The sequence below is a fragment of the Sorex fumeus genome, unplaced genomic scaffold, assembly GCF_029834395.1.
Source record: "Sorex fumeus unplaced genomic scaffold, SorFum_2.1 ptg000016l, whole genome shotgun sequence".
NCBI lineage: Eukaryota > Metazoa > Chordata > Mammalia > Eulipotyphla > Soricidae > Sorex > Sorex fumeus.
The window spans coordinates 129,252-156,809 of record NW_026606073.1 but is presented as its reverse complement, the minus strand read 5'-3'; the positions used below and the strand labels follow the sequence as shown (position 1 = coordinate 156,809).

The window sequence follows — 27,558 nt, the reverse complement described above, 5'->3', positions numbered from 1 at the left end:
CCAGTGGGTATTGGGGGTCGCGGGGGCCCAGGTGTGGGCGCAGGGAGCACCACCGAGCTAGGCCTCACTGGGGCCCCTGAGAGCCGCGTGCCAAGGGGGCCCCTGGGTTTCTCTCCCGATCACACCCAAGCAGTGAGGACCGCCAGCCCCCGCCCGGGCCGACCCAGCTGCCCGGCGTCCGAAGGTCCTGTGAGGTCAGGGCTGCAAGGACACTGCCCACAGCTCCGGCCCCACCCCGGAGCCCACGGGCGCAGGAAAGGCAGGGGACACACTGGGGGTGAGATCGGGCAAAACAGAACCCCAACTTCAGACACCCTCAATCCTCGGGCCCGGGTGTGGGTCCTGCAATGCTGCAGGAAAGGCGCGATCCGGCCTCCGAGGACACAGTTTCTCTCCGGGTGAGCGACCGCTTTTATTTTCCAATAAGAAACGGAACAAACTCTGGAGGAATCACACCAGGCGGACGTGGAATGCGGGAGCAGCCGGTGTGAAACCGCATCGTGTTCTCGTTAAACCCAGGCCGGTGGGGAGGAGCGTGGCGAGAGGACTGACGGGTGGACGGATGGACAGGACGGATGGACAGGATGGATGGACGGACGGATGGATGGGATGGACCGCCCGCGGGCACACACTGCTCGGAAGAGAGACTCAGAGGCACTGCCCGGGCGTGGAGGAGAGAGAGAGGCGGCGTCTCGGAGCGCGGACACAGTGAGACGTTCACGTTCGGGGGGGAGGGGGGGTTTAAGATCCTCGGACCCTGGATGGCTGATTCCTCCCAAGAAGTTCTGCAGATGGTGGGTGCTGTCACTGTTACTGAGACCCTGGCACCGTGCTCCCTGCCCCCACGGAGGAGCAGACGGGACGCAGACAGGAGCCAGCGGAAGGGCCCGGAACGGCAGACAGGAAGTTCAGAAACGTCAGGCCGGGCCGTGCCCAGGAGGGCACTAAGGCAGGACTGGGCCCCTCCACGCCGGGCGGTCCCTCCGATGGCTCCCCCTCCTCTGCGGGAATTACTTGGCGAGGGCTGGTGGGCGCCGGGCCCCGCCTCAGGTCCCCCTCCAGGCGAAGGCGTCGTCGGCCAGCACCTGCGCCAGCCTGGCATTGAAGGGGCCGTAGAAGTCCCGCAGGATGCGTTGCGTGACGGGCCACATGGGGCCCAGGCTGCGGTCCTCTGGCCGCCGCACGTTGGACGCCGGGCTCTTGGTCATCAGGGCCTCCTGCTTCTCACTCAGGGGCCCTGTAGGAGAGGCCGAGCTGTGAGGCAGGTGTGCCCAGCCCGCCCACACCCGTGCCTGGGGCCTTCCCGGAGGGGACACGGCTTGGCTGGGCCCTGCAGGGAGGGGGGACAGGGCTGGCGGGGGTCACGGGCCCCTCGGGGCTCCCTTCCCACTGTCCAGGCCCCAAGACTGAGCCTCTTGCTCAGCAGAGGTGGGAAACAGCCAGAGGCTGCCCCCAAACTCTCATCCGGGGCCCTCTTGCGCACACAGGGCAGCTGGGGGGCCCCCGGGAACAAGGCCCAGGAGTTGCTCAGGGCCCCGGCGGAGCAAGTCGGTGGCCTCCAGGGACTGAGCCCCGGGGGAGCCATGGCCCCAGGGCCTGCCAAGAAGCTGCGGGTGTCCCAGGCCTCCAGGGGGCACCAGACACACACTCCAGCCACGGGCACAGCAGGACACCCTGGGGACAGGTGACCCCTCCCCAGGGCCCCCCAAGCACAGCCCACAGTCCTGCCGCCCTCCCAAGTGGCCTTCCCTCGGACAAGCCCCGTGGCCGACCCGGGTTCGATCCCCGGAACCCCAGAGGGGTAGTGCTGAACCAGGAGTGAGCACGGAGGGTGGGTGGGTCTCCGAGAGAAAGAGCCCCTCTGGGCCTGCTCGCTCCCCGTCCCCCCCACCCCATCCCCACCCAGGCTCCCTGCCCCGCCCCGCCCCCGCCTACCGAGGCTGAGGAAGCGGAAGACCCTGTGCATGGTGTCCCTGACGTTGGTGGCGTGGTCCTCCAGTCGCAGCACCAGGAACTGCTCCTTCCGGAAGACCGTGAGCCAGTCGAGCAGGTACACGACGTACAAGCCCACCTGCAGCCTCACCTGCGCCGGGAGCCCGTGTGAGCGGGGGCGGCCCACCAGGGACACACCCACCCCCCACACACTCCATCCCAGCAGGCGGCAAGGTCAAACCAAGATCAGGGTTGCAGGCATCCTGGGAACCTGTGCTTGCTCCCATGTCTCACCAAGGCCCCGGGGCAGGACACAGGAGAGGGGTGGGGTGGGGGGTCACAGCAGGAAGTCCCGCCTTCCCACAAATGCCCTCCGGCCAGCACAGGCCGGGCCCACCTGGGTCTGGACACTATCCTCTGCTGCTGGGGCATGCCCTAGAGGCCCCTGAGGAGTTCTGGGGGCCACACACGCCGCCCCAGGGCTGAGCATCTGCCCTGCCCAGTCCTCATGTCCGCACCCTCTCCTGGGACCACACGGGCTGCACCCCGGGACACAACAGGGCGGGGACTCCGGTCATTGTGGCTATAGTACTGGCAGGTGGGGAGACCCCAAGAAACTTGGGATGCAGCTGCCCACCCTGGGCTGACGCCAAGCTTGGGGTTCCCCAACTGTACATGGTGTCAGAGAGAGACAGAAAGAGACAGAAACAAAGACAGAGAGACAGAGAGAGACAAAGAGACAGAGAGACACAGAGAGAGACATTCACAGAGAGACAGAGAGAGACAGAGAGAGAGACACACAGAGAGACAGAGAGAGAGAGACAAAGAGACAGAGAGACACAGGGAGAGCGTGCAGTCCTGGGACCCGGGGGGATACGGCACAGTGCCTGCAGGAACAGCCGTGCCCTTGTTCAGCCCTGGAACCCTCTGCCCCATACAGGCCCTCGGACCCCACTTCCTCTCCTGTCCAGGCACTGGCACCCGCCCCCCAGACTTCAGGCCTGTCCCCACATGCCCAGGTGTGTCACCCCCTGACACCCCCCCTGCTAGGGAAGCTCCTGGGGTCAGCCCCCAGCACTGGCCACAGCAGAGAAAGATGATGGCATGGGCCCATTAGCTGCGCGTCTGCCCATTCTGGGGGCTGGGTCACCCCCCACATACCCAGGACACAGGGTGCCCCCCTGGGCCTCTGGCTCCCCCTCACCTCACTGCCCTAGACAGACCCCAGTCTGGTTCTGACCCTGTCCCGGGCGGGCCAGCTGTGGCCACATGGGCAGCACCACAGCAAGGCCAGGCCCAGCTGAGCAGCCACCTATGGAGCAGGTGTGGGCAGGTGTGAGTGGGTGTGAGTGGGCGTGAGCAGGTGGGAGCAGGTGTGAACAAATGTGAGTGGGTGTGAGTGTGTGCGAGGGGGTGTGAGCGGGTGTGAACTGGTGTGAGTGGGTGTGAGCAGATGTGAGTGGTTGTAAGTGTGTGAGCGGGTGGGATTTGGTGTGAGCAGGTGTGAGCTGGTATGAGTGGTTGTGAGTGGGTGTGAGCTGGTGTGAGTGCATGGAAGTAGGTGGGATATCGGGTGTGAGCGGGTGGGAGTGGGTGGGAGCAGATGTGAGTGAGTGTGAGCAGGTGGGAGTGGGTGTGAGCGGGTGTGAGCTGGTGTGTGTGGGTGTGAGTACATGGGAGTAGGTTGGAGCAGGTGCGAGTGGGTGCAAGCAGGTGCAAGTGGGTGTGAGCAGGTGTGAGCAGATGTGAGTGGGTGTTAGCGGGTGTGAGTATGAGCAGATGTGAGCGGGTGTGAGCAGGTGTGAAAGGGTGCGAGTGGGTGTGAGTGGGTGTGAGCAGGTGTGAGCGGGTGTGAGTGGGTGTGAGTCGGTGTGAACTGGTGTAAGCGGGTGTGAGCAGGTGTGAGCAGATGTGAGTGGGTGTTAGTGGGTGTGAGTATGAGCAGATGTGAGCGGGTGTGAGCAGGTGCGAAAGGGTGCAAGTGGGTGTGAGCAGGTCTGAGTGGGTGTGAGCTGGTGTGAGCGGGTGTGAGCAGGTGTGAGCAGGTATGAGTGGGTATGAGGAGGTGGGAGCAGGTGTGAGTGTGTGTGAGCAGGTGTGAGCTGGTGAGTGCATGGGAGCAGATGGGAGTGGGGATGAGTGGGATGGAGCCCGTGGGAGCAGATGTGAGCCAGTGTGAGCAGGTGCAAATGGGTGCGAGCAGGTGTGAGCGGGTGTGGGTGGAGCTTTCCAGCTCATTGTTTTTCTAACTGGGCAGATGCAAGACAGATAAGCTCGTGGCGAGAAACTGTCTCAACCGCCCGGGCAGTCACTGCTGTCTCAGGTTTGTCTGATTGTGCGGCCCTCCAGCTGGGCCCCAGTCGAGAGGATGGCCCCCACCCCAAATCTACAGACTGCAGCCCCCATCGAGGGTCTGTGAGGTCCTGCTGGGGTCCTCGGCTCGCACTGAGGATGCCCTGGCCAGACTGGCCAGAGCCACCTCCCCTGGGGAGCCTCCTTTTGATCCTGGAGAACTTTCTAGAAGGTGAGGAGCTGGTGATGGGGGGGGGGGTGTGGCTAGGGAGATGACATGGCCGCAGCCGGCTTTGATGAAGCCAGACCAGCTCAGGGGGACAGATGCTCCTCTCCAGTCTACAGTGTGGGGAAAGAGCCCCTAAGGCACAATCTTCCTCACAGGGGCCCGGGGAGGCTCCGGACCCCCATGACTCGCCCACAGAGCACGGAGGAGCTGCTGATGGTGCTCCCTGTGGCATCAGCCCAGCGCGCAGTGCGGTGAAGACCACCCCTCAACCGAGAGGGCTGAAGTCGCCCTTAACTGCATGCACGAGGGCAGAATCTGGGGGCCCTAAGCTCAGGAGGACAAGGGGGTCTGGGCCCCTTGCCCCTCAGTGCTCAGAGGCAATTCCAGGCTTCATACTAGGGTGATCCCTGGCGGTGCTCACAGGTGGTGCCCGAGACGGAACGGGGCGGCTGCCTGCCAGGTGAGTGCCTCAGCCCTGCCCCATCCGGCCTCCGCTCTATTCTTGAAAGGCAAGAATCAAGGAAAACGGGGGCCCCTCCCCCCCAACAAGCCCTCCTGAGGAAGCACTGGGCGTCGCTGGGGAGCCCAGTTTGCAACCAGCCCCCTGGGGAAAGGGCACTTGGAGCTCTCGGAGCACTGGACGGGCCCCGGCTGCAGATTCTGATTGCTGGGTATATTTCAGGCTCTCCTCTGGGAGAGGGGAGGGAGCACTGTAACTGGGAGCAGCCACAGGCGGGGACAGGGAAGGGGAGCCTGTGGCAGGGGCCCCCATGGTCTCGAGGTTTGCACAGAGCGGAGCGGGGTGGGGGGACGGGCACAGACGCCTTCGCGCTCACCGGCATGGCGTTGCTCAGGCAGTTGTTGTAGGCGCAGGCGCGCAGCGAGGAGTCCAGCACGCAGGTCTCGAACAGCTGCAGCGCCTCCGTCACCTTGTCGTGGAAGTCGTCCGCCGATTTGTTGGAGCTCGCGAAGTAGAGATAGTCCGAGTACAGCCTGGAGGGAGACACGCGAGATTCGCACGGCCGCGCAAGGGCCACGCGGGGAACAGGGACGCGCTCGGGGAGAGCACACGCACACATGCACACACGCATACACACATGCACACACATGCGCACACACACGTGCGCACGTACACACACATGCACGCGCACACACACTCATACACACGCAAACACACGCATGCACACACATGCAAACACATGCACACAGATGCACAGATGCACATGCACACACACGCACATACATAGGCATGCACACACGCATACACATATACACACGCACACACATACACACATGCGCGCGCACATGCACACACTTATACACACGCCAACACACACATGCACACACATACAAACACACACATGCACACAGATGCACAGATACGCACATGCACACACACGCACATACACAGGCATGCACACACGCATACACATATACATACACACATGCACGCACATGCACACACTTATACACACGCCAACACACACATGCACACACAGACAAACACACACATGCACACAGATGCACAGATACGCACATGCACACACACGCACATACACAGGCATGCACACACGCATACACATATACACACATACACACATGCACGCACATGCACACTTATACACACGCCAACACACACATGCACACACATACAAACACACATGCACACAGATGCACAGATACGCACATACATAGGCATGCACACACACATACACATATACACACGCGTGCACACATGCACACACTTATACACACACCAACACACACATGCACACACATGCAAACACACACAAACACACATGCACACCACACAGATGCACAGATACGCACATACACAGGCATGCACACATGCATACACACGCACATACATACACATGCACATACACAGGTATGCATGCACACATACACACATACACACGCACATGCACACACATGCACACACATGCACGCACACACATGTGCACTCTCAGCATAAGCGCTCTTCACCCAGCGTGCACAAACATGTACACACACACACGCACACATGCACACACACACACGCTCTTGGCACGCGTGCTCTCCCCCCGCCCCCAGCACACACAGGCACTCTCAGCATGTGCACTCCACCCAGACGTGCTCTCAGCACTGCAGATGAGCTGCCCCCCGGCCCCTCCTGGCCTACCCAGGACCACCAGGCTCTCCAGGACCCGGGCAGGTCCACGCCGGCCCCCGACACGCCAGCAAAGCCCGCTCTGTATTCCCGGGAGCCTGGAAGCCACCGCGGGTGGCAGGCACACACTGCCGGGTGTGCAGGGACTGCAGCATCTTCCCGTTCCCGTCCCTCGCTATGTGGCTGCGGCCCTCCCACCCTGGTCAGCTCGGGCCTCGAGCCCGGAAGCCCACCGTGCGTCTGTCTAGAACAGCAGGAAACGCCCCGCAGATGCTCTGAACCCCAGGGCCCCTCCCTGGCCCACAGAGGCCTCAGCACGCAGAGTCCCCGGCCCGGGAATGACGCATCAAGTCTCGACTGATTCCTCTACCCTGGCCCCGCCCAGGCACCATCAGCGTCCCCGGGAATCCTCCTCCTGGGTTGGCCCCATCCCACCTCTCAACGGTGGGTGGAGAGGGGAAGGGGGCCGGCCCGGGTGTGACCCCCGGGGGCACTGCTGAGCATTCGGCAGGAACCGTCCAAGCCCTGAGTACAGCCAGAGAGGCCCCACACGAAAGAGTGGAGGGATGGAGCTCACCATTGCTCCACCCAGCCCTCCGCCCCACAAGCTTTCCTCCGCTGTTCCGCCCGTTTTCCACCCTCTGCCCTCCTTCTCTCCCCGACACCCCTTCCCAGGGGCCGCTACCCTGCGACCAGCCCCAGCAGCCTCTGCCCTGTACCGGGAGCAGGCCGGCATGTGGTGCCACTCAGTTCCTGCACAGTCACTGCGTTAGCAACCAGCCTGATAGCCCCCCTCAGGATTCCTTGTCCACCTCAAACGCTGTTTCCAACCCTGGCCCAGGTGGCAGGGCCTTATTTGGAAACTGCAGCCGCAGTGAGAGCACCTCAGGGCAGGCCACAGCCCAATATCTAGGGTCCCCAGAAGACAGGCAGGGGCCGCAGACACACAGGAAGGGCACGGGACAGCCCAAACCAAGGAAGGCCGAGGGTCGCAGAAGCCACCAGGAGCCAGAAGAGATGCCCACAGCAGTCTCTGCCCCCACAGCCCTAGAGGAAGCCCCTTCCTGACCCTGATGAGGGGAGAAACTTGGCTTGTTCCAAGTACCAAGTTTGTGGCCATTTGTTACAAGCACCCTAGGAGCCAAACCTACGAGCCCAAATCCCAGAAGGCTGAGCTGGTCTCTGGCCACTCCCACCCGAGGGCCCGGCAAGAGGCAGGACAGCAGGGCAGGTTGGGGTGGGGCAGCTTGCCCACGGGGTTCCACAGAGACCACAGGAAACACTGAGACCACAGAGACCACAGGGACCACGGAGACCACGGAAACCACAGAGACCACGGAAAACTACAGGGGCCACAGAGACCATGGAAACCACAGAGACCACGGAAAACCACAGGGACCACAGAGACCACGGAGACCACAGAGACCACAGGGACCACAGAGATCACACAGACCACAGAGGCCACTGAGATCACGGAAACCACAGAGACCACAGATACCACAGAGACCACAGGGAAACATGGAGATCACAGAGACCAGAGGGAAACATGGAGACTCCAGAGACTATGGAGACCACAGAGACCACCAGGTATGTCCATGGGGTCACCTGTGGGCTGGAGAACGTGCCAATGTCTCGGGCACCCCGAGATCTCCCACTGTCTTGCAGTAGGTCATGCTCACCATGCACAGGGCTGTGAGCCGGCAGCCCAGAACAGGGAGGGAAAGTCTCGAGGAGATGGTGTCACAGCGGGTGGCACTGATGTCACAGTGGTGACACTGATGATGTCACAGCGGGTGACACGGATGTCACAGAGGGTGACTGATGACATCATAGTGGACGATACTGATGACGTCACAGTGAGGCTGATAATCATACCACACGGGGTGATGCTGATGACCATGTGACATGCCTGTCCCAGAGGGGACCTACGGGCCAGGCCAGCAGGGTCCACACGAAGCCAAGTCAGGTTTCTGTTCCACACACCCCCAAGTCCCCTTCCGGGGACAGGGGTATCCCGGAGGCAGCCCCAAACCTCCCCTGACTACGGGCCAGCACAAATGACTGTCTCACCAGGGCCGCACCTGGGTCAAGCTTGAGGCAGACAGGAACCTGCCAGCAGCTTCCTCAGGGACAGGGCCAGGCCGGTATCCCAGGACAGGGTGGACAGCAGGGCCTCCCCTGGACTCTCCGACTCCCTCACCAGGGAGTCCCTGGGCCTCCCTGGTGCCCGCAGCGGGCACCTCTCTGTCCCCCACCCCACGGCTTGCCCCGCTCAGCCGGCTTTTCCCCTGCCCCAGGGAGCCGCCCTGGGCAAACAGTCCCTGTGGACACAGGTTGGCCAGCACCTCTGCAGTGTCCGCAGAACCAACAGTGTGAACGGGGGGTGTCTCTGCCGAGCGAGCGATCTGTGGTCCCCGGCTGGACAGTCCCGAGGACAGTGCCAGACACCTCACAAAGGCCCGAGCTGTCCTGCGGCCCTGTGCGGTCTGGGCCACACCCGCCCCTGGGAAAGGGACCTCAGGCCACCCTCACGATGCCAGAGCGGACAGTCCACACTCAGCCTCCAGAGCCCCGCCCAGGACAACAGGAACTAACCCCCCACACACACAGGGGAAAGGAGAGATGGGACTTCTGATGCTGGATCCATGTGGATCAACCTCCGAGTGCCACGGCGTCCTCCATCCCTCTGCACCCAGGGCCTTCTCCAGCCACCCCTGGTGCTCAGTCACCCCTATATGGGGGTGAGGGGCTAAGCTCCCTCACTCTGACCTGGTTCTGGGGAAGGAGCTGACCCCTGTGAGGGCAGCGCTCCTGGGCTTCCGCTGGCGGAAGGCACTGAGTGGACGAGCCTGGAGGAGGGGGCAGGAGAGTGGGCAGGGGGACTGGGCAGGGCTGAGTAGGGCAGGGGGGGCTGGCCTAGGGCCTGGGCGGGGCCTGGCTGGAGAGCGGCCTGCGGGTTCCTCACATGGGGCCAGGTGGGGGTCGCTCAGGGCCGGGGCACATGCTCTGTTGTGGGGTCCCTGGCTTCTGTTCCCGGCACCACAAAGAAACTGGGGACCCTGAGTCTCAGGAGCGGTCAGCTCAGGTGGCTGCCGGACGCCCGGGCTGGCCTTTCACTCCGTCTGGTCTCACCGAACCTCACAGGAGTCCTGCATGGATGTGTTCAGTCCTGCCAGGAAACCCGCCCCCGAGGCGTCACCTCTGCAGGACAGTCCTGGTCAGCGGCTATGGGTGGGAGAGGTCAGTAAGCGTCTTGGGAGGCTCCCCAGCCCTCCTGCTCCAGGGCCCTGAGCCCCTCCAGGGAGTGCCCCAAAGCCAAACCTGCAATGAGGAGAAATCGACTTAGATGCCAACCCACAGGGGGTGAAAAGGACCCCTCAGCGAGACCAGGATCCAGTCCCAGTCTGGTCACTTAGTAAGCAGGTGACCAGGAGAGGCCATGTGCCTCCCCTGAGGCCCATCACTGAGCCTGCCTGCAAGGGTCAACGGTGGCGCTGACCACAAAGGGCTCAGGCCCACGCCAGGCTGGAGGAGAGGCCAGTGAAAGGGCCAGTGTCCACTCCTCGCGGGCAGACAGGTAGATAGTATTTGCTATCCCAAGACCCCAAAGTGCCCATTAATATTTGCCTGAGTCCAGCATAGTCCAAACACATTCATGGAGGGGTTGGAGTGATAGTACAGTGGGGAGGGCTTTGCTTTGCATGTGGCCAACCCGGGTTCGAATCCCAGCATCCCATAGGGTCCCCCAAGCACCACCAGGAGTCATTCCTGAGTGCAGAGCCAGGAGTAACCCCTGAGCATCGCCAGATGTGAGCCAAAAAGCAAAAAAAAAAAAAAAAAAAAAAAAAAAAAAAAATCAAAACAAAACAAAAAAACACACTCATGGAGTCTTTCAATTCTCAGAACCCTGCAAGGGCTGTGCTCCCATCCCAGTTATGGAATCGAATCGAAGCCAGCGAGGTTAAGTAAGTTGCCTATGGCCACACAGCCCGAGTGACCTTGGCGAGGATCACCTGCCACCGGGCCTGGTCCCTGCAGGCTGCGTCTCCCTGCCCAGGGTCCTGGCTCTCCCCTCAGCCCTCCCATGTGTGCGGTGGGAGAGAAACTCGAGCAGGGCGCCCTGGTCCCCACCTCGCCTCGGGCTCACCACTCCCCCCGCAGACAGGGTGCTGGCGGCAGGCAACCGGCCACCGTCCATTAAGAGCCTCATTCCCGTCCTAATTGATCACCATAAATAGATTATTTGGTCCATGCAGGGGGGGTGGGGACTGAAAATTTGGCTCGTATCAGCAGAAGAGAAGAACCAACCAAGTCCCCAGGCCTGAGCTGTGTGTGAGAGACAGCAAGCGCGTTCCAGGGATTCGCGCGTGGCATGAAAACCACGCGGAATGAAACCCCGACACGGGAAATCCGTCTCGAAGACACAGTGCATGGGGCCGGGACCCTCGGTGACGGAAGGGCCAGACCCATCTCAGAAATGCCGAGGCAGAAGGCTGAGGGGAGACAGGGTGGAAGGGATCCGTCTTTTCTCCTGAAAACTCAAAAGGCCTTGCCTGCGGCCCACCCTGGGCACCTCAGGGACCCTGAGCACCAATGGGGAGGCTGGGGCGGGGCGGGGGTTCTGGGTGATCCTCAACACCACCTCCTAGAACCCCTTTGGCCAAGAACCTCCGGGAGGGGCCTTAAACCCCCTGAGCTCGATTTGGGAGAACCCCCGCCCCACCTGCCAAAGCACCAAGTTTACCTAATTTGGCAAGATCCCCGTGACATCTTCATTATGCCAAAACACAGTCACAACAAATCTCATGATGGAGACGTTACTGGGCCCGCTCGAGCAAATCGATGAACAACGGGAGGACCGTGCTACAGTGCTACCTAAGAAAATTCACCTAAGAAAAATTTTGCCTCTAACAGTATTTTTTCGACTGACTGGCCTGATTCAGCAGAGACACTTCTCTAGAGCTTCCAGCGGTCACAGTCACGAACGCAGAGAGGCAGCAGTGGGCGTGCCGGCGCACCCTGAGGACAGCCCAGCCACTTCTTCGTGCTCTTCTGTCTCCACTCCCCACACACCCCTAAACAGAGTTGGACTCGGTGCTTTCAACATTCTCTGGAACCTTAAAAATATTTGATTGGAGGGGCTGGAGCGATAGCACAGCGGGTAGGGCGTTTGCCTTGCACGTGGCCGACCCGGGTTCAATTTCCAGCATCCCATAGGGTCCCCCGGGCACCGCCAGGGGTAATTCCTGAGTGCATGAGCCAGGAGGAACCCCTGTGCATTGCTGGGTGTGACCCAAAAAGCAAATATATATATATATATATATATATATATATATTTGATTGGGGCCAGAATGATAGTCCAGAAATTAAGGTTAAGGTGCTGGCTTTGCACACACTGACCACAGTTCTCTCCCCAGTACCACACAGGGCCCCTGAGCCCTGCCAGGAGTGATCCCTGAGCACAGGGCCGGGAGTGAGCCCTGAGCACAGAGCCACGGGTAAGCCCTGAGCAGAAAGCCAAGAGTGAGTGCTGAGCACAGAGCTGGAAGTAATCCCTGAGCACAGAGTCAGGAGTGATCCCTGAGCACAGATCTGGGAGTGATCCTGAGCACAGAGACGGGAGTTAGCCTTGAGCATAGCCAGAAGTGAGCCCTGAGCACAGAGTCAGGAGTCTGCCCTGAGCACAGGGCCAGGAGTCAGTCCAGAGCACAGTGCATAGGCTCCTTCACCCAAAAGAAGAAACAAAGGCAACGAGGAATCTAAAAATCTACAAACCAAGCTGTAAAGTGCCCTAGTTTGGCCAATCTGCAGGAGAAAACAGTCGGGCCCAGGGGCTTGGGGGCGTGTCCCTGGGGAGCCCAGCACAGAGGGGCAGGCCCAGGAAGTGACTCTCAGGGTGAGTGCCCTGGACCCTGTGAGACGAGTGGGAACATGAACTCCAGTGTCTGTCTCCAGAGTGACAACACCCACATGTATCACCCTCGCAGGCGGGGATGAGGGCCAAGAGGGCCGCAAGTCACGGGGCGACAGAAGGAAGAAGGTCGGATGGTTACATATTTGTGAAAGCGTCTCAGAGTGCCAGGACAGCTGCTGCTGTCGGTCACCCCCAAAGCACGTATGCCAACACTTCCAGGCATGAGGCAAGGGTCTCACACAGGAAGTCACCCTCCCTGGGCTCGGCTCTCCTCGGAGAGGGGAAGGGAGATGAACTAGAAAACATCTGCTGGAATGCTGTGTGCACCCCAATTGCCGCAACCTGACTAGAGATGCTATGTGTACCCCACTTGCCACGGCCTTGACGGGCCATGCCATGTGCACCCCGCTTACCTCAGCCTCACTGGGCATGCTGTCTGTGTATACCCCGCTTACTTCTGCCTGACTGGATATGCTGCTTGTGTGTACCCCATTTACCTCAGCCTGACTGGACATGTGTGTACCGTGCTGACCTCAGCCTGACTGGACATTCTGTGTGCACCTGCTTACCTCAGCCTGACTGGACATGTGTGTACCATGCTGACCTCAGCCTGACTGGACATTCTGTGTGCACCTGCTTACCTCAGCCTGACTGGACATGTGTGTACCATGCTGACCTCAGCCTGACTGGACACGCTGTCTGTGTATACCCCGCTTACCTCAGCCTGACTGGACACACTGTCTGTGGGTACCCCGCTGACCTCAGCCTGACTGGACACACTGTCTGTGTGTACCCCGCTTACCTCAGCCTGACTGGACACGCTGTCTGTGTGTACCCTGCTTACCTCAGCCTGACTGGACACACTGTCTGTGGGTACCCCACTTACCTCAGCCTGACTGGATATGCTGTTTGTGTGTACCCCATTTACCTCAGCCTGACTGGACATGTGTGTACCATGCTGACCTCAGCCTGACTGGATGTTCTGTGTGCACCCGCTTACCTCTAACCTGACTGGACATGTGTGTACCGTGCTGACCTCAGCCTGACTGGACATGCTGTCTGTGTGTACCCCGCATACCTCAGCCTGACTGGACACGCTGTCTGTGTGTACCCTGCTTACCTCAGCCTGACTGGACACGCTGTCTGTGGGTACCCCGCTTACCTCAGCCTGACTGGATATGCTGTTTGTGTGTACCCCATTTACCTCAGCCTGACTGGACATGTGTGTACCATGCTGACCTCAGCCTGACTGGATGTTCTGTGTGCACCCGCTTACCTCTAGCCTGACTGGACATGTGTGTACCATGCTGACCTCAGCCTGACTGGACATGCTGTCTGTGGGTACCCCGCTTACCTCAGCCTAACTGGAAGTCTGTGTGTACCCCACTTACCTCAGCCTGACTGGACATGGTGTCTGTGTGTACCTGCTGACCTCAGCCTGACTGGACATGTGTGTGCCATGCTGACCTCAGCCTGATTGGACAGTCTGTGTGAACCCTGCTTGCCTCAGTCTGACTGGACATGCTGTCTGTCCACACTTACCACAGCCTGATGCAAGCCAGGCAGTGATCCCCAGGGCCACAGATGAGCAGAAAAATCCAGCATCCCCCTTGGCTGCTCCACAGCTGCCCACAGAGGAAAGGGGGCTGGAGGGGAACTCCGGGGGCTCCTCAGAGCCAAGTGGTCAGAGGGAAGGACCAATCGTGCCTGCAGGCCCCCAACTATGCAAATCCAGACTGAGAGACCAGCGGGGCCAGGAGGAAGGGGGTTCCCACATCGACCCAACAGAAGTGAGAGGGGAGGGAGGAGGCAGGCAGGGTGCGGGGAGACGGTCCCCACAGTCCCCAGTGTCAGCAACCCTGGAGGTGGGCGGGGCCACAGCGGTCACATGACTGATACTGGCTTTGGTGATGCGCAAGCCGCCCTGCGACAGCCCCCTTTGATACCCCCAGTCCCACACTCACCGGTCCCTTTTCCAGCCCACTCCTGGGCTTCCCACAGAGCTGGCGGCGCCCCTTCTCAGACACGGGGCCAGCACGGCGGACAGGCCCCTCTGCCCGGCATGACCACCCAGAGCCCAGCGTGGAGCGAGCCTGGCGGGAAGTCGTCGCCCTCCTGTGCCCAGAGAGCACTTGCTCTCTCGAGCAAAGAGGACAGCTGGCGGCTAGCCACGGCCCCAGCCTTCTGGGGGAGTGGACTTAACTGAGGACAACTGGGTGGGTGCCACCACCGGCACCGGGACCGGCCTTCACTGCCTCCCCTCGGGGCCAAGCCCTGTGGGGTGTCCCCAATCCTGAGGCAGAGGCAGGAGGCAAGGGACTTGCATGGGGGAGCTGGTTCCTCTCTCAAGGAAACATCTAGGGGCCCGGAGCCATAGTCCAGAGGGTAGGATGTCTGCCTTATGGCCAACCTGGGTTCGATCCCTGCATCCCATAAAGTCCCCCAAGTGATCCCCAAATGCTGAGCGAGGAGTCAGCCCTGAGCATCACTGAGCGTGGCCCAAGCTCCCCGCTCCCCCAAAGGAAAACACCTAGTCTACATTGCTATGGTCTCTGTTCGTCTGAACAGGGCACTTCCATCTTCTCCTTGGCAAACTCCTATACAACCTTCAAAACCCAGTCTGAGGGCTGGGGCTAGAGCGATAGCACAGCAGGGAGGGCGTTTGCCTTGCACGCGGCCGACCTGGGTTCGATTCCCAGCATCCCATAGGATCCCCTGAGCACTGCCAAGAGTGATTCCTGAGTGTAGAGCCAGGAATCAGCCCTGAGCATCGCCAGGTGTGACACAAAAAGCCAAAAAAAAAAAAAAATGAGGCCATAACTCTTGCACAAAAGCCTTTCCAGACGGCCCCTGGGAGCCCATGGCCTTATCTGCACAGCATCTCTGCCTCCCTCTGTGCTCCCCGTGGGACACAGAGCCCAAGCCACCAAGTGGCCTTGAGCCAACTCCATCCAGGCCCAGTGAAGTGACCCAGTCCAGCCCAGACCCCTGCAGGGCTGAGTGGAGCAGGGCAAGCACCTCGGAGGCAGATGTGGGGGACAGGGAGGGCCCCCCAAGGGGAAAAGCACATTCCCGAAGGCCTCCGTGGGGGGCAGCAGCAGCTGTGCAAATACCCCAGTGGGTGGTGAGGGGTCAGTGAGTGTCCAGCCCTTCCTGCCGAGGCAGAGGGTTATGTAACCACACACCCTGGGCCAGCACCGCTCCATCCACCCTCTGGGCACTCAGGACAGCCCAGGGCCCGAGGAGAGGGCCAAGGCCCACGTGGGGAGCGAAGGGAGGTCAGACGACAGGGTGTGTGTGTGGGGGGGGGGGTTGCTGCAGGCTCCCACACCCCTCAACACATCACACAGCAGCAGGGCGGCTGAACCCCCAGAACCAGGCAGGGCCAGTGCTTGTTTAGACATACTGAAGATCACCCCAAGCATAACATTTACATAAGAAATACCACTAACCCTGCAAGCTAAACTTTTCAAAAGGAAGGAAAAAAAATGTTTAGGTGGCAAAATCAGTTGGCAAGAAGCAGGCCGTTTCTCCCATGAAAGTACTGAGCAAACCTCCCTCTGCAACGCCCCCCCCCGACCCCACCCCACCCCCACCCCCACCCCCGTCTCGGCACCCCCCTGGGCCAGAAAGTCAAAGAAGCGCCCACCTCTCCACGGGGTCCCTCAGCATGACGATGAGCTTGGCGTCGGGCTGGAAGGCGTGGATGAAGTCCTGCGTGAGGAACGGGGGCTCGCCGTCCGTGCTGTTGTCGTAGAAGAAGGTCCAGGCGTTGTTATCCCACATGGTAGAGGCGCTGGCCTCACCTGGGCAGAACATGGCACAGCGTGAGGGGCAGCGGGAGGGCAGCAGGAGGGCAGCGGCAGGCAGGGGGCCCCCGGGGAGGATGACGCCCTCGGACCCCGCCACTTCCTGCCCCGAAGGGAATGAATGTGGTCTGGAACTCAGAGGACTTCGTGACTCCGGGCACTGCCTCCCCCAAGACCCTCTCTCTGATGCTCAGTCAACGCTGCCGGGCGCCTAATGCCACCAGCATCAAGCGTGGCTCAGGACAGACCAGCTCAGGTGCCACAGAGCGGAGAGCCCACGGGACCCCCGAGATACTTTCCCAGGAGAGAGTCGAAGACACTTAAGCCCTCTGTGGACAGACGCTGTCAGTTTGGGGCTTTCTTTGAAATGGCACCAGTGGGTTCCCGACACTCAGGGTGAAAGGCCAGCAGGACCTGTCCCAGCCTGCAGCCTGCATACCCCCAGCCCGGGCCCAGCACATGACCAGTGTCCGGCCAGCTCTAACGGGGGTGGGGGACAGAAGAAGGTGCCGGCCTGTTGGTTCATGGGCCATGGGAAGGAGAAAAATTCAGATTTTTGGGGGCCGGAGCAATAGCACAGCAGGGAGGGTGTTTGCCTTGCATGCAGCTGAACCGGGTTTGATTCCCAGCATCCCATAGGGGCCCCTGAGCACCGCCAGGAGTGATTCCCAAGTGCAGAGCCAGGAGGAACCCCTGAGCATCGCCAGGTGTGACCCAAAAAGCAAAGAGGAAAAAAAAAAAAGGAAAGAATATTCAGCCTTTTCTTGGAGCTGAGGCCCAGATCGATGTTTGAACACATCTCAGATAACGGAGCCGCTTCTCCCTTTCTGAAAAAGACAATCCAGAGACGGACAAAGGCCAATCAGTCCGGCACACGCTTCACTTCCTGACATTTCCCGGGAGCGACGGGTGGCTCTCGGCGGCCTCATCAGGAGAGCCGAGTCTGAAAGCCGAGTCTGAAAGCCGCATCTTGGCCCAGCCCGGAGCAGTGCGGGAGGAGCCCCGGGAGCAATCACTGCACTGCGGGGAGCGCCCTCACGGCCCTTCCTCCCCTCTCGCTCTCTGAAAAGACTCTCCCATAGCACTCCGAAAAGGCAAGCCAGAGGGCCCTGCAAATCCCACTCACGCGGGATAAAGAGACATTAGTGTCCACGGCGGGTCCAAGCGGAACCACATCCTGTCAAATCTCAGAAGTGAGTGATTGCTCTCACCACAGACAGACGTCTGTCTACCTGGCTGTCCAGTCATCGTCCATCCCTCCCTCCCTCCTTCCCTCCCTCCCTCCCTCCCTCCTTCCCTCTCTTCCTTCCTTCCTTCCTTCTCCTTCCTTCTTTCCTCCCTTCCTTCCTTCTCCTTCCTTCCTTCCTTCCTCCCTTCCTTCTTCCTCTTGTCCATTCATCCATTATCTTTCCTTCTTTCCTTCCATCCATTTATCCACTCATCCATCCACCCATCAATTCTCCTTCCTCCCTTCCTTCCTTCTCCTTCCATCCTTACTTCCTTCCTTCCTTTCTTCCTTCCTTCCTTCTTCCTTCCTTCCTTCCTTCCTTCCTTCCTTCCTTCTTTCCTTCCTTCCTTCTTTCCATCTCTCCCTCCATCCAGTTCATCCAGAAAGCATTCATTTAATGCCCAGATTTACAAACAACAACAACAGGAAGAAAAACCCAAGACTGACAATCCTCCAATCTGAGAACCTTCAGGAAGACTTAGAATTCAATCAGCTAGCAGTGCCCTCCAGGAGAGGGGGCCTTGGGGACTCAGAGAAGCAACAGGAGCCCTTTGACGTGTCCAGAGACCCCTGGCCAATCCAGGCCCTTGTGACCCAGGCCATTATCCCTGACCACTCCCCTGACCTGCTGGGCATCAAGAGCTGCCCGCCTCTCCCAGGACCCACCTAGGAAGCAAAGCAGAGCTAATGTGCCTTTCGGGGCCAGAGATCCGGGCCCAGCTGCCCACTGTGCAGATGTGGAGACAGCGTGGGGACAGGAAGCCCCACGTGTCCCTGGCACTGCTGGTGGGGGACGGCAGGGCTGCCCTCCTAGCTCCCCTCCCCTCCCCTGCATTCCCCCAACACCACCATCTCAGCGGGCTGCTGCTTCGAAAAGACAGCAGCACCCTCGCTTTATTTCTGTTCCTCCTTTCTAAATCTAGAGGCAGCGAGGAAACCCGGGGCAGGATTCCCGGTGAGCACTCGCTGCCTCCGGTTTCGGCTCCTGGCCCTGGCAAGCATATTTTTAGCTCTTTCACAAGCACGTGAGGTTTCCCAGAGGCACACAGAGTGGGAGTCACGACAAGCATTAATTACAGTCGAGGTCTGGAGTGTTTGGACCCAGGGCCGTAAGAATGGCCGATCGCCAGTTCTCACTGATTTGGCCCCTGTGACTTGCTTCCTTGGAGTTCAAACAGCAACAAAACCTGGGCCACAAGCCTGGTCCCTCGGATCTGAAATTCACAAGAAGCGTCTTTCAAATGCTTGGTCACCACTTCGCTTGGTCATCAATGGAACTTGAGGAATCAGAATAGAACAGAAGAGAGACAGAGGCCTCGGTGGCCGTCGGGACTAATTGGCCGCTCTTCTGCAGAGGTGTGAGTGGATAAACACCACTGAACCCCACACAAACAGATGTTTGTATAAAGCATTGCTGTGAATGTCTAACGCTTATTCTCACCCTCATTCCTTATTCTCACCCTCATTCCTCGGGGTGTGGGGAAGGGCTGGGCTGCACCCAGCAGTGCTCAGGGCTTATTCCTGCTGCTGTGCTCAGGAGTGGCCCCAGGCAGTGCCCCAAGGCACCCTCCGAAGTGGGATGCAAGAGGTCAGCAGGATGCAAGGGGTCAGAGGGACCCAAGCAGGGGCGGGGCCTGGAGCAGGGGTGGGGCCTGAAGGAGGGGCGGGGCCCAGAGGAGGGCGGGGTCTGCAACAAGGGCGGGGCCTTGGGTTGGGCGGGGCCTGAAGTGGGGGCGGGGCCCGGAATGGGGCGGGACCCAGAGCAGGAGAGGGCTCGGAGCAGGGGCGGGGCCTTAGATGGGGCGGGGCCTGAAGCGGGGGCGGGGCCTTGGTGGGGCGGGGCCTGCAGCCGGGGCAGAGCCCAGGATGGGGCAGGCAGGGGCGGGGCTTGGAGCAGGGGCGGGGCCTTGGATGGGGCGGGGCCTGGGGCAGGGGCGGGGCCTGGGGTAGGGCAGGATGGTCCCTCACCTATAATCAGTCTGTTCATCTTGCTCTGCTCCTTTCCCAAGCCAGCCTGCAGGCCTTGATGAATCTGGTGCGCTGCCAGGTCGAACAGGTCCAGGTAGTCTTCCACGGGGTAGCGGTCCCGCAGCCCGTCCCTCAGGCGCACGATCCCTGCAGGGACGAGAAGGGGGTCTATCAGGGGCTGCAGGCACTGATGGGTGGGCAGGGAGGAAGGCCCAGGTGCACGCAGCTGTAGGGGTGACCCCAGCGGCAGGCATCGCTTCCTCTTAAGCCTCAGCAGCTCAGAACTTCAAGGCGTGTACCTGGAGGGCCAGGCGGTGGCCTCAGGTGAGACCAGGCCAGAAAGGACACCCTGGGAGTAGGGGCCCCACAGAGAGGAAAAAGGCAGCTTCAGGGTTGCGGCCACCTCTGAGCTCAGCCAGCACCCACTGGGCCGTCCCTGGCCTGGCTACCCTGCTCACCAACGAGGGCCCCTTGCTGGTCCCCACAGACATGTGGCACTGGCCACAAGCAGTCTCGGTTTCCCCTGATGGGGTGTATCTCACTTGCAAACAGCACGATTTGGTGAGAGTGTGGGTCAGAGGGAAGGGGACGCAGGCACCAGACTGGAGGCTCCCCTCTCCCACCCTCCCGCCCCAGGGAATCTGCCTTCATGAGGGAAAGTTGGCAGGGAGGGGCCCCAGGGATGAGGACGGGTCTGGGCCTCCCCCCCCCCCCCCCCCACAGCTGCCAAGCCCAGAAGACACTCGTATTTGCTCCAGGACAGCCCTGGAGAGATCCTGTCCAGCACGGCTGTGTGGAACGTTAGGGCCACCAACGAACCTCTTCTGATCCCCTCCCAAGTGGCCGAGTTCCTTTACCCAGAGAATACCCCAGAGGCGCGGCCAGCTGGGGCATCGGGCATTCCTGAGCACAGTGACTGCACATCCAGCAGCAGGGACAGGGTTGCAGAGCAGAAACAGTGACCCACAGCCCTGGAGAGGCTGGGCCCGGAGGCCCGGGGAGCAGGAGGGCTGGGCGGCGTCCCTGGTCAACCAGGGGAAGCAGGGTTGCAGGCAGGGTCCCCCAGTCTATGTCAACCCAACTGAAGGCAGCAGATGGGCAAGACCTGATCGCCTGGAGCTATAGCAGAGGGCCCAGACCCGTGTCCGCCGGGTCCCTGGTCCACCCCCCTCCCCCCCGCACAGGTGAGCAGCCCCTTGGGCACCTAGCCCTGCCCGGAAGTCATTTCCTGCGCAGGGGCTTCCTCGAAGGGGCGATCCCATCTCTCTGCCACCCAGCTGCACTCCTCGCCTTCCCTGCAATGCCCAGCTCCGCGCACATCGCACGTTTGATTAAGAAGCGAGTGAGCGTAGTGGGGGTCTGGCAGGCCTCACGGCCCACGGGAGCCCAGGTCCAGCCCCGCTCACCAAACCTCTTCCGCGTCCACCAGTGCGGCTCTTTGATGGCCGAGAACTTGACCTCGGGGTGCAGGCGGAGGCGGTCGTAGAGGTCGGTGGTGCCACACTTGGGCTGCCCGATGATGTAGAAATGGGGCAGGCAGCGCAGGCGGAAGTGGCGCCCGTGGGCGTGGGCCAGGTGGCCCCAGAAGGCCTTGCGCAGGGTGTCGAAAGTGGAGCGGAAGCGTTTGGAGTAGAGGGCGTACGAGTTGGTCAGGTAGGGGTCGGTGGCGTTCCGGCCCGTGAACTCCTCGTACCAGCAGGGGCTCTTGCTGTTTGGGAGAAATTTACTGGGGATCACGGAAAACATCTGCCACGAGAAAGGAGAAGGAGGGAGAAGCGCCGTGAGCGAGGCGGGGACCGGCAGACGCCCCTTCTGGCACGGCATGGCCTGCCTGGGGCTGACCCCAGCCTCGCCGGCCTCTCGGGAATCGTTCTCCGTGGGGTAGGAGAACGGGAAGCGTGAGCCGGTCGAGAGCATGTGCTTCCTCATCCCCAGATGAAACTAAAACTGGGGGCGAACAAAGGTAATCGTTTCAGGCAAGTCCGTTACCCCAGGATGGATAACACAGTGGGTAAGGTTTGTGCCTTGCACACGATCAATCCTGGTTCTCTTCCTGGAATCACATATGACCCCCCTTTAGCCCTGCCAGGAGTGATCCCTGAGCACAGAGCCAGGGGGAACCCCTGAACGTGGCCAGGTGGGACCTAAAAAAATGAACCAAAATAATAATTTGCTCGAGCGGGCCCAGTAACGTCTCCATTTTGAGACTTGTTGTTACTGTGTTTGGCATATCGAATACATCACAGGGAGCTTGCCAGGCTCTGCCGTGCGGGCGAGATACTCTTGGTAGTTTGCCGGGCTCTCTGAGAGGGGCGGAGGAATCGAACCCAGCTTGGCTGGGCCAGCTGTGTGCAAGGCAAACGCCCTACCACTGTGCTATCGCTCCAGCCCAAAATAATAATAATAATAATAATGTTAATTATTATTATTAAAAGGTAAAGGTAAAGGCCCTCCCGTTGATCGTCGATTTGCTCGAGCGGGCCCAGTAATGTCTCCATTGGAGACTTTGTTGTTACTGTGTCTGGCATATCGAATACTCTCGGTAGCTTGCCGGATTATTATTATGATTTATTTTGGTTTTAACATACTTGCTTGTATTCTCTTATATACATTCTCCATCCCTCTCAGAGAGCCTGGAAAGCTCCCCGTGGCATATTTGAGATGCCAAAAACAGTAACAATAACGGATCTCATTTCCCCTGACCCTGAAAGAGCCTCCCATAAGGCACCATTGGGAAGGACGAGTAAGGAGAGGCTGCTAAAATCTCAGGGCTGGGACAAATGGAGACGTTATTGGCGCCCGTTCGAGCAAATCGGTGAACAACGGGATGACAGTGATACAGTGAATAATAATAATGATGATGATATTGAAGGAGTTGGGGCCTTTTTACTGGCTGTCTAGCTAAAGGGCCCTCAGAGAAACACAGTCCTTGGGAGAGATGGGGAAAAGGCGGGTGGTTCTCTCTGTACAAAGGCGATGGGCAAAGGCCACCTTCTAAGCAGGCCGCCTGGAGGCCACCTTCTAAGCGGGGCTGGGTCAGGGCGCCTGGCCATGTGCTCACAGCACACCCAGCCCAGCACGTTGGCTGTGTGTTGGCGTCCCTGGGTGCCCACCCTGTGCTCTGACAAGGCTTCTGCTCCAGACCTTCCTGTTAACACTTGAGAACAATTTCCTTCACTTCCTTCCTGTGTTCCCAAGGACGGTGCTAAGTCAGGAAGTTGCCCATTTTTTCCCCCTGTTTATGCTTTTATGGGCCACACCCGGCTGTGCTCAGGGCTTACTCCTGGCTCTGTACTCAGGGATCGTTCCCGGTGGGCCTCGGGGTCCCTGTGGGACGCTGGGGGTGGGGGTGTCAAACCGGCGAAGCGAGGGTTTTACTATCGCTCTGGCCCCACAAAGCAAACTTAAAATTTTTTTTAAAAAATCCTCACATGTAGTTCCTGCTTCCGGAGGTCCTCGGGGTCCGGGAGCTGCCGGGGGGTGAAGGAGATGCGGGCGGTGATGCTGTCGATGGTGGCTTTGATGCTGGGATAGTCCTTCACGTAGGAGACGTTACTGACCTTTGAGTCGCCGGGCGGGCCGTCCCCGTCCAGCACCCCGGGGTTGCCGGGGAAGCCTCCGGCGTGGAAAGGCGGCGCCATGAGCAGCTCCTGGTGGGCCCCCGAGAGGATGTAGGACGCCGTCACCAAGGTCATGATGAGGAGCCCGAAGCCCAGGCTCCATCGCGTGCCCTTCCGGAAGCGCGGGAGGCCGGCCCAGCCCTCGCTCCCTTCTGCCTGCACCTCCAGCACCGCCAGCAAGTTCATCTGCTTCGCGTCCACGTGGAACACGAGTGGGTCCTCCACCTGACACGCGGGGCAGCCTCGGGGCCCACGCCGGGGGCCCCCGGGGCAGCAGAGCCTCTCCCTGTGTGCGGGCGGCCACTCGATGCAGCCGTCGGGGCAGTGCCTCATGCTCACGGCCTGGGCCCGCGGGCCCGCCCAGCCATGGGCGATGCTGGGGGGGGGGGGGGTGTGGAGCCGGGGACTGTGAGCAGCCCTGCCGGGGTCGGGGACCAGCGGGCGGCCGAGGGCTAGAAACAGGCCCCCGGGATCCGCCTGCACGGAGAGCAAAGGGCAGGGGCGCCCGGGGTCATGCTGAAGAGTCCCTAAAGGTCACAGGGCGAGGACGCGGGCTCTGCAGTGGCCGGTGGTCTGCATTTCAGGTTGTGCCCATGGCACGACGGGGCTGGGAGGATGGGGTCATTCCCCAGGTCGGCAGCAGTCATGTCTCAGTGAGGGCCGGGTGGGCGTGCCATCCCCAGGGATCCCCACGAGCCCTCTCCGATGCCCTTGGAGATGTGTCCTCTGCTGGAAGCCAAGTCCTCCCGCCGTCAGATGCCCTAGAAAGCAGAGAACAGATGTGTGGGACAGTGTGGGACAGCAGCCGGGGGCCGCCACCTTGCTTGACGGGACCCCCAGCAAGACGAGAGGGCTACGAGAGGGTTCAGGCCTGGGGTGGCGGGGGAGGGGATGTTGGGTTTCTTATCTGCCACCAAACGTGGCCCAGATGCCAAGAGTCACATCCAACGTCCTCTCGTTGGTTTGTCAGTTGTTTGGTTTTTTTGTTTTGTTTGTTTGCTTTTTGGTTCATACCCGGCGATGCTCAGGGGTTACTCCTGGCTCATGCACTCAGGAATTTCTCCTGGTGGTGCTCGGGGGACCCTATGGGATGCTGGGAATCGAACCCGGGTCGGCCGTGTGCAAGGCAAACGCCCTACCCGCTGTGCTATTACTCCAGCCCCAGTTGTTTGTTTTTTTGTTTCTTATTTTTTTCCCTGAGGGTTCTGCTCGGGCTTCTCTGCATTCCTGAGTCCCCCCAAGACCTAGGACCTCCCCCAATCCCGACGCTCAGACTTAGACAGGGCCAGTGACGCTGAGTCCGGAGAATTGGGGAAAATGTCAACACCTTTAGTCAACAACAAAGAAGACAGACAGAACAGATGGGGCAGGGTCTGGGGGGCGCTCCTGCAGCCTCGTACCCCAGGCCAAGTTCAGTGCTCGGCTCAGGGCACCAGAGAAGAGGCCAGAAGTGAGTCTCCAACCAACTCCCACCAGACTCCAAGCCAGCCGCCGGGAAATGCAAAGCACGGCATGCCCGAGGAACCTCGCCCTGCAGGCCTGCGTCCCCGGGCACCGTCCCAGGGAAAACTCGCTGCTGCAGCTCCACTCGTGACAGCCCAGGGCGGCTGTCACACACACGGGCGAAAAGCAATGGGGGAGGCCAGGGAGAGGGCTCAGAGGGCAGGAGCAAGTACTGCAAGCAGGAGCCCGGCTAGACTCCCCGGCCCTGCACACCCCCAAATACGAGGGGGTGACCCTGGAGCTCAATGCTGGGAATAACCAACCCCCAGGTGGGTCCGAAAACAAAACAAAAAGGAGCAGAGAGAAGTGAGCACACACGCGCACATGTACACACACACACACACACACAGACGCACACAAATGCACACACACTCATACAAATACACACATGCACATGCACACACAAATGCATGCACGCACATGCACATACGCACACAAATGCACACACACACGAACACACACGCACACACACGCACACGCACACATTCATGCACACACAAATGCACGTGCATGACCATACACACACACACAAACGCACACACACTCATACACACATGCACACACAAATGCATGCATGCACACGCACATACGCACACAAATGCACACACACGTACACACATGCGCACGCACACGCACACATTCATGCACACACAAATGCACGTGCATGACCACACACACACACACAAACGCACACACACTCATACACACATGCACACACAAATGCATGCATGCACACGCACATACGCACACAAATGCACACACACATGTACACACACGCGCACGCACACGCACACATTCATGCACACACAAATGCACGTGCATGACCACACACACATACACATGAAAGTGCGCTTGTTTTTGGTAGTAGCCGCTTCCTGCTCCCAGGCTGTGTGACCTTGGCAAGCCCGTTAACCTCTCTGAACTTCATTTCCCTCCCGGGGAACACTAGGAATGTCCCTCCCCTGGGTTTGTGACAAGGACTAAGTTAGTGAGGGCCTGGGGAAGGTTTGCAGGATGCCCACCCAGACCCGAGCAGGGAACTCAGGCCTGCACTGGCCACGCTCACTCTCATGAGCTCTAGCGTCCTGAGTCCCACGCACGTGGGAAGCGGAACCAAAGATGGAAACTCCCACGTCCGCCTTCATCCTTGGCATGTGCGCATGCCCCAGGTGCCAGGGCCCACCTCCAACTCCGCACACACCCCTCACCTCCCGGGCCCAGAGAAGGGGTCTTCACCAGCTACTTCTGCCCCTTGACAGCTGAGCAATCAGACCTGGCAGAAATGGTTCTTCTCTGGGAGGGGGTTTGCAGGGGGCGGGGAGGGAGGGGATGAAGACAGCCCAGGGTCCACCACACATGTGTCCCCGGGGATAGCACATGGGCCCCGAGGTGTCTGCTGGGCTTCCCACACGCTGCCGGGGGAGTCCTGTCCAGGAGTGATGCCGAGTTGAGGAGAGACGCCCTGAATTACGGACACGTCCTGACCACCAGAATCTCCGGGGACTTTGGGCAACAGGCCCGCGAGGAGCGTGAGGCGGTCTGGGCTCTGCTGGCCAGCCCAGGTCGGGCCGGACCAAGGGGGTAAGGCCTGTGCAGAACCAGCTCAGGCCCCTGAGGCCGCTGTGGGGGGCGGCGGGGGGGGGGGACTCTATGCCCCAGCGCAAGCCTCGATCTTGAACTTGTTCCATCACCCCTGACCCATTGCTTGCTGCAGAAAAAATTCTCCCAAAGCAAAGAGACAAAAGGCCACGCTCTCCTCCATGGAAAGCCCGGGGCTGAGCGCCAAGAAAACATTCGCCTGACATCTCCGGGAGGAGCCGGCTGGATAAAATGAGGCGCCAAGCAGGGGCTCCACGGGGATCCAGTTCACAACGGCAGTCTCGGGCCGCCCAAGGTCTGATTCCTTTTTTTTTTTTTTTTAAACAAACCTTGTCTTTGAAGCTCTGAGACAAGAATGTCCAAACCCCGAGCCCCACAGCACGGGCAAACCTTCCTACACCAGACTCCGGCGTCACCAACCCCCCAGGCATGGAGCCAGTGGGGGGAAAGCGGGCGGGACAGTGACGGGCTCGGAGGCAGGGAGGGCTGGACAGACGGACAAGCAGAGAGACGGACAGAGAACAGGAGAGACGGCCAAGACCTCCCGTTCCGTGTCTTGATTTGGAAACTTAACATGGGGAGCACAGAACAGAGTGGGGACAATTCCAGTTGCCTCAAAAAAAAAAAAAACCCACTGGTGGGGCTGGAGCGAGAGCACAGCGGGGAGGGCGTTTTGCCTTGCATGCGGCCGACCCAGGTTCGATTCCCAGCATCCCATAGGGTCACCCAAGCACCGCCAGCAGTGATTGCTGAGTGCACAGCCAGGAGTCACCCCTGTGCATCGCCGGGTGTGACCCAAAAAGCAAACAAACAAAACAAAACCCCACTGGTGGCCGGAGAGGTAAGACAGCGAGGCAGGTACCTGCCTTGCAAGCAGCTGGCCCAGGCCCCGTCTCTGGCCACAAACAGGGCTGAAGCAGGGTTGCTGCTGAGGATTAAGAAAAAAGGCAAATATAAGAGAAAAAGTGTGTGGGGGGAGCGGGGGGGGGGGGGGAGAGGGAGAATGTTATCCGCTTGAGGGCTGAATCCCATCCCCCCCCCCCAGTATTGCTCTAACCCAACTCATTAGTGGCACAAGGGGGCATTCTGCAGCCAATCGCCTATCTCTGCTAATCTAAGGCTAAGCTTTTACATATCAAAGGGTCCCCTGCCAGGGGAGGGAGGGGGCGTGATAAAGGTCTCTAAGCCGCTTATCTGGAGAGATGCTTCCTCTGCGAGAAAGAGCAGAGACAAGCAGTCACTGCTTTCCACACCGGACTTCAGGATCTTACTACCTGCTCTGCTCCTCAGCCTCTCTGCCTTATCCCTTTGTTGT

General features: G+C 60.1%; 1 protein-coding gene across 1 annotated transcript; it reads right to left on the bottom strand.

Moving 5' to 3' along the window:
* Window positions 1-976: 976 nt before the first annotated feature.
* Window positions 977-23,537, bottom strand: CHST15 (carbohydrate sulfotransferase 15). Its single transcript, XM_056112235.1, has 7 exons — window positions 22,953-23,537; window positions 20,928-21,267; window positions 19,522-19,668; window positions 16,166-16,322; window positions 5,290-5,446; window positions 1,936-2,083; window positions 977-1,237 (listed from the first exon to the last, which is right to left on the bottom strand). The coding sequence occupies exons 1-7, from the start codon at window positions 23,472-23,474 to the stop codon at window positions 1,047-1,049; spliced, it is 1,662 nt and encodes a 553-aa protein (XP_055968210.1). The 5' UTR covers window positions 23,475-23,537; the 3' UTR covers window positions 977-1,046.
* Between the last annotated feature and the right edge of the window lie 4,021 nt (window positions 23,538-27,558).

Excerpts from the sequence above, each read along its gene's own strand:
- CHST15 (XM_056112235.1), bottom strand. The coding sequence starts at position 23,474 with ATGAGGCACTGCCCCGACGGCTGCATCGAGTGGCCGCCCGCACACAGG. Across the intron at positions 21,268-22,952 it reads TCCGGAAGCAGGAACTACAT|ATGTTTTCCGTGATCCCCAG; the intron begins GTGAGGATTTTT and ends TTCTCGTGGCAG. Across the intron at positions 1,238-1,935 it reads CTTCCGCTTCCTCAGCCTCG|GGCCCCTGAGTGAGAAGCAG; the intron begins GTAGGCGGGGGC and ends CCTCTCCTACAG.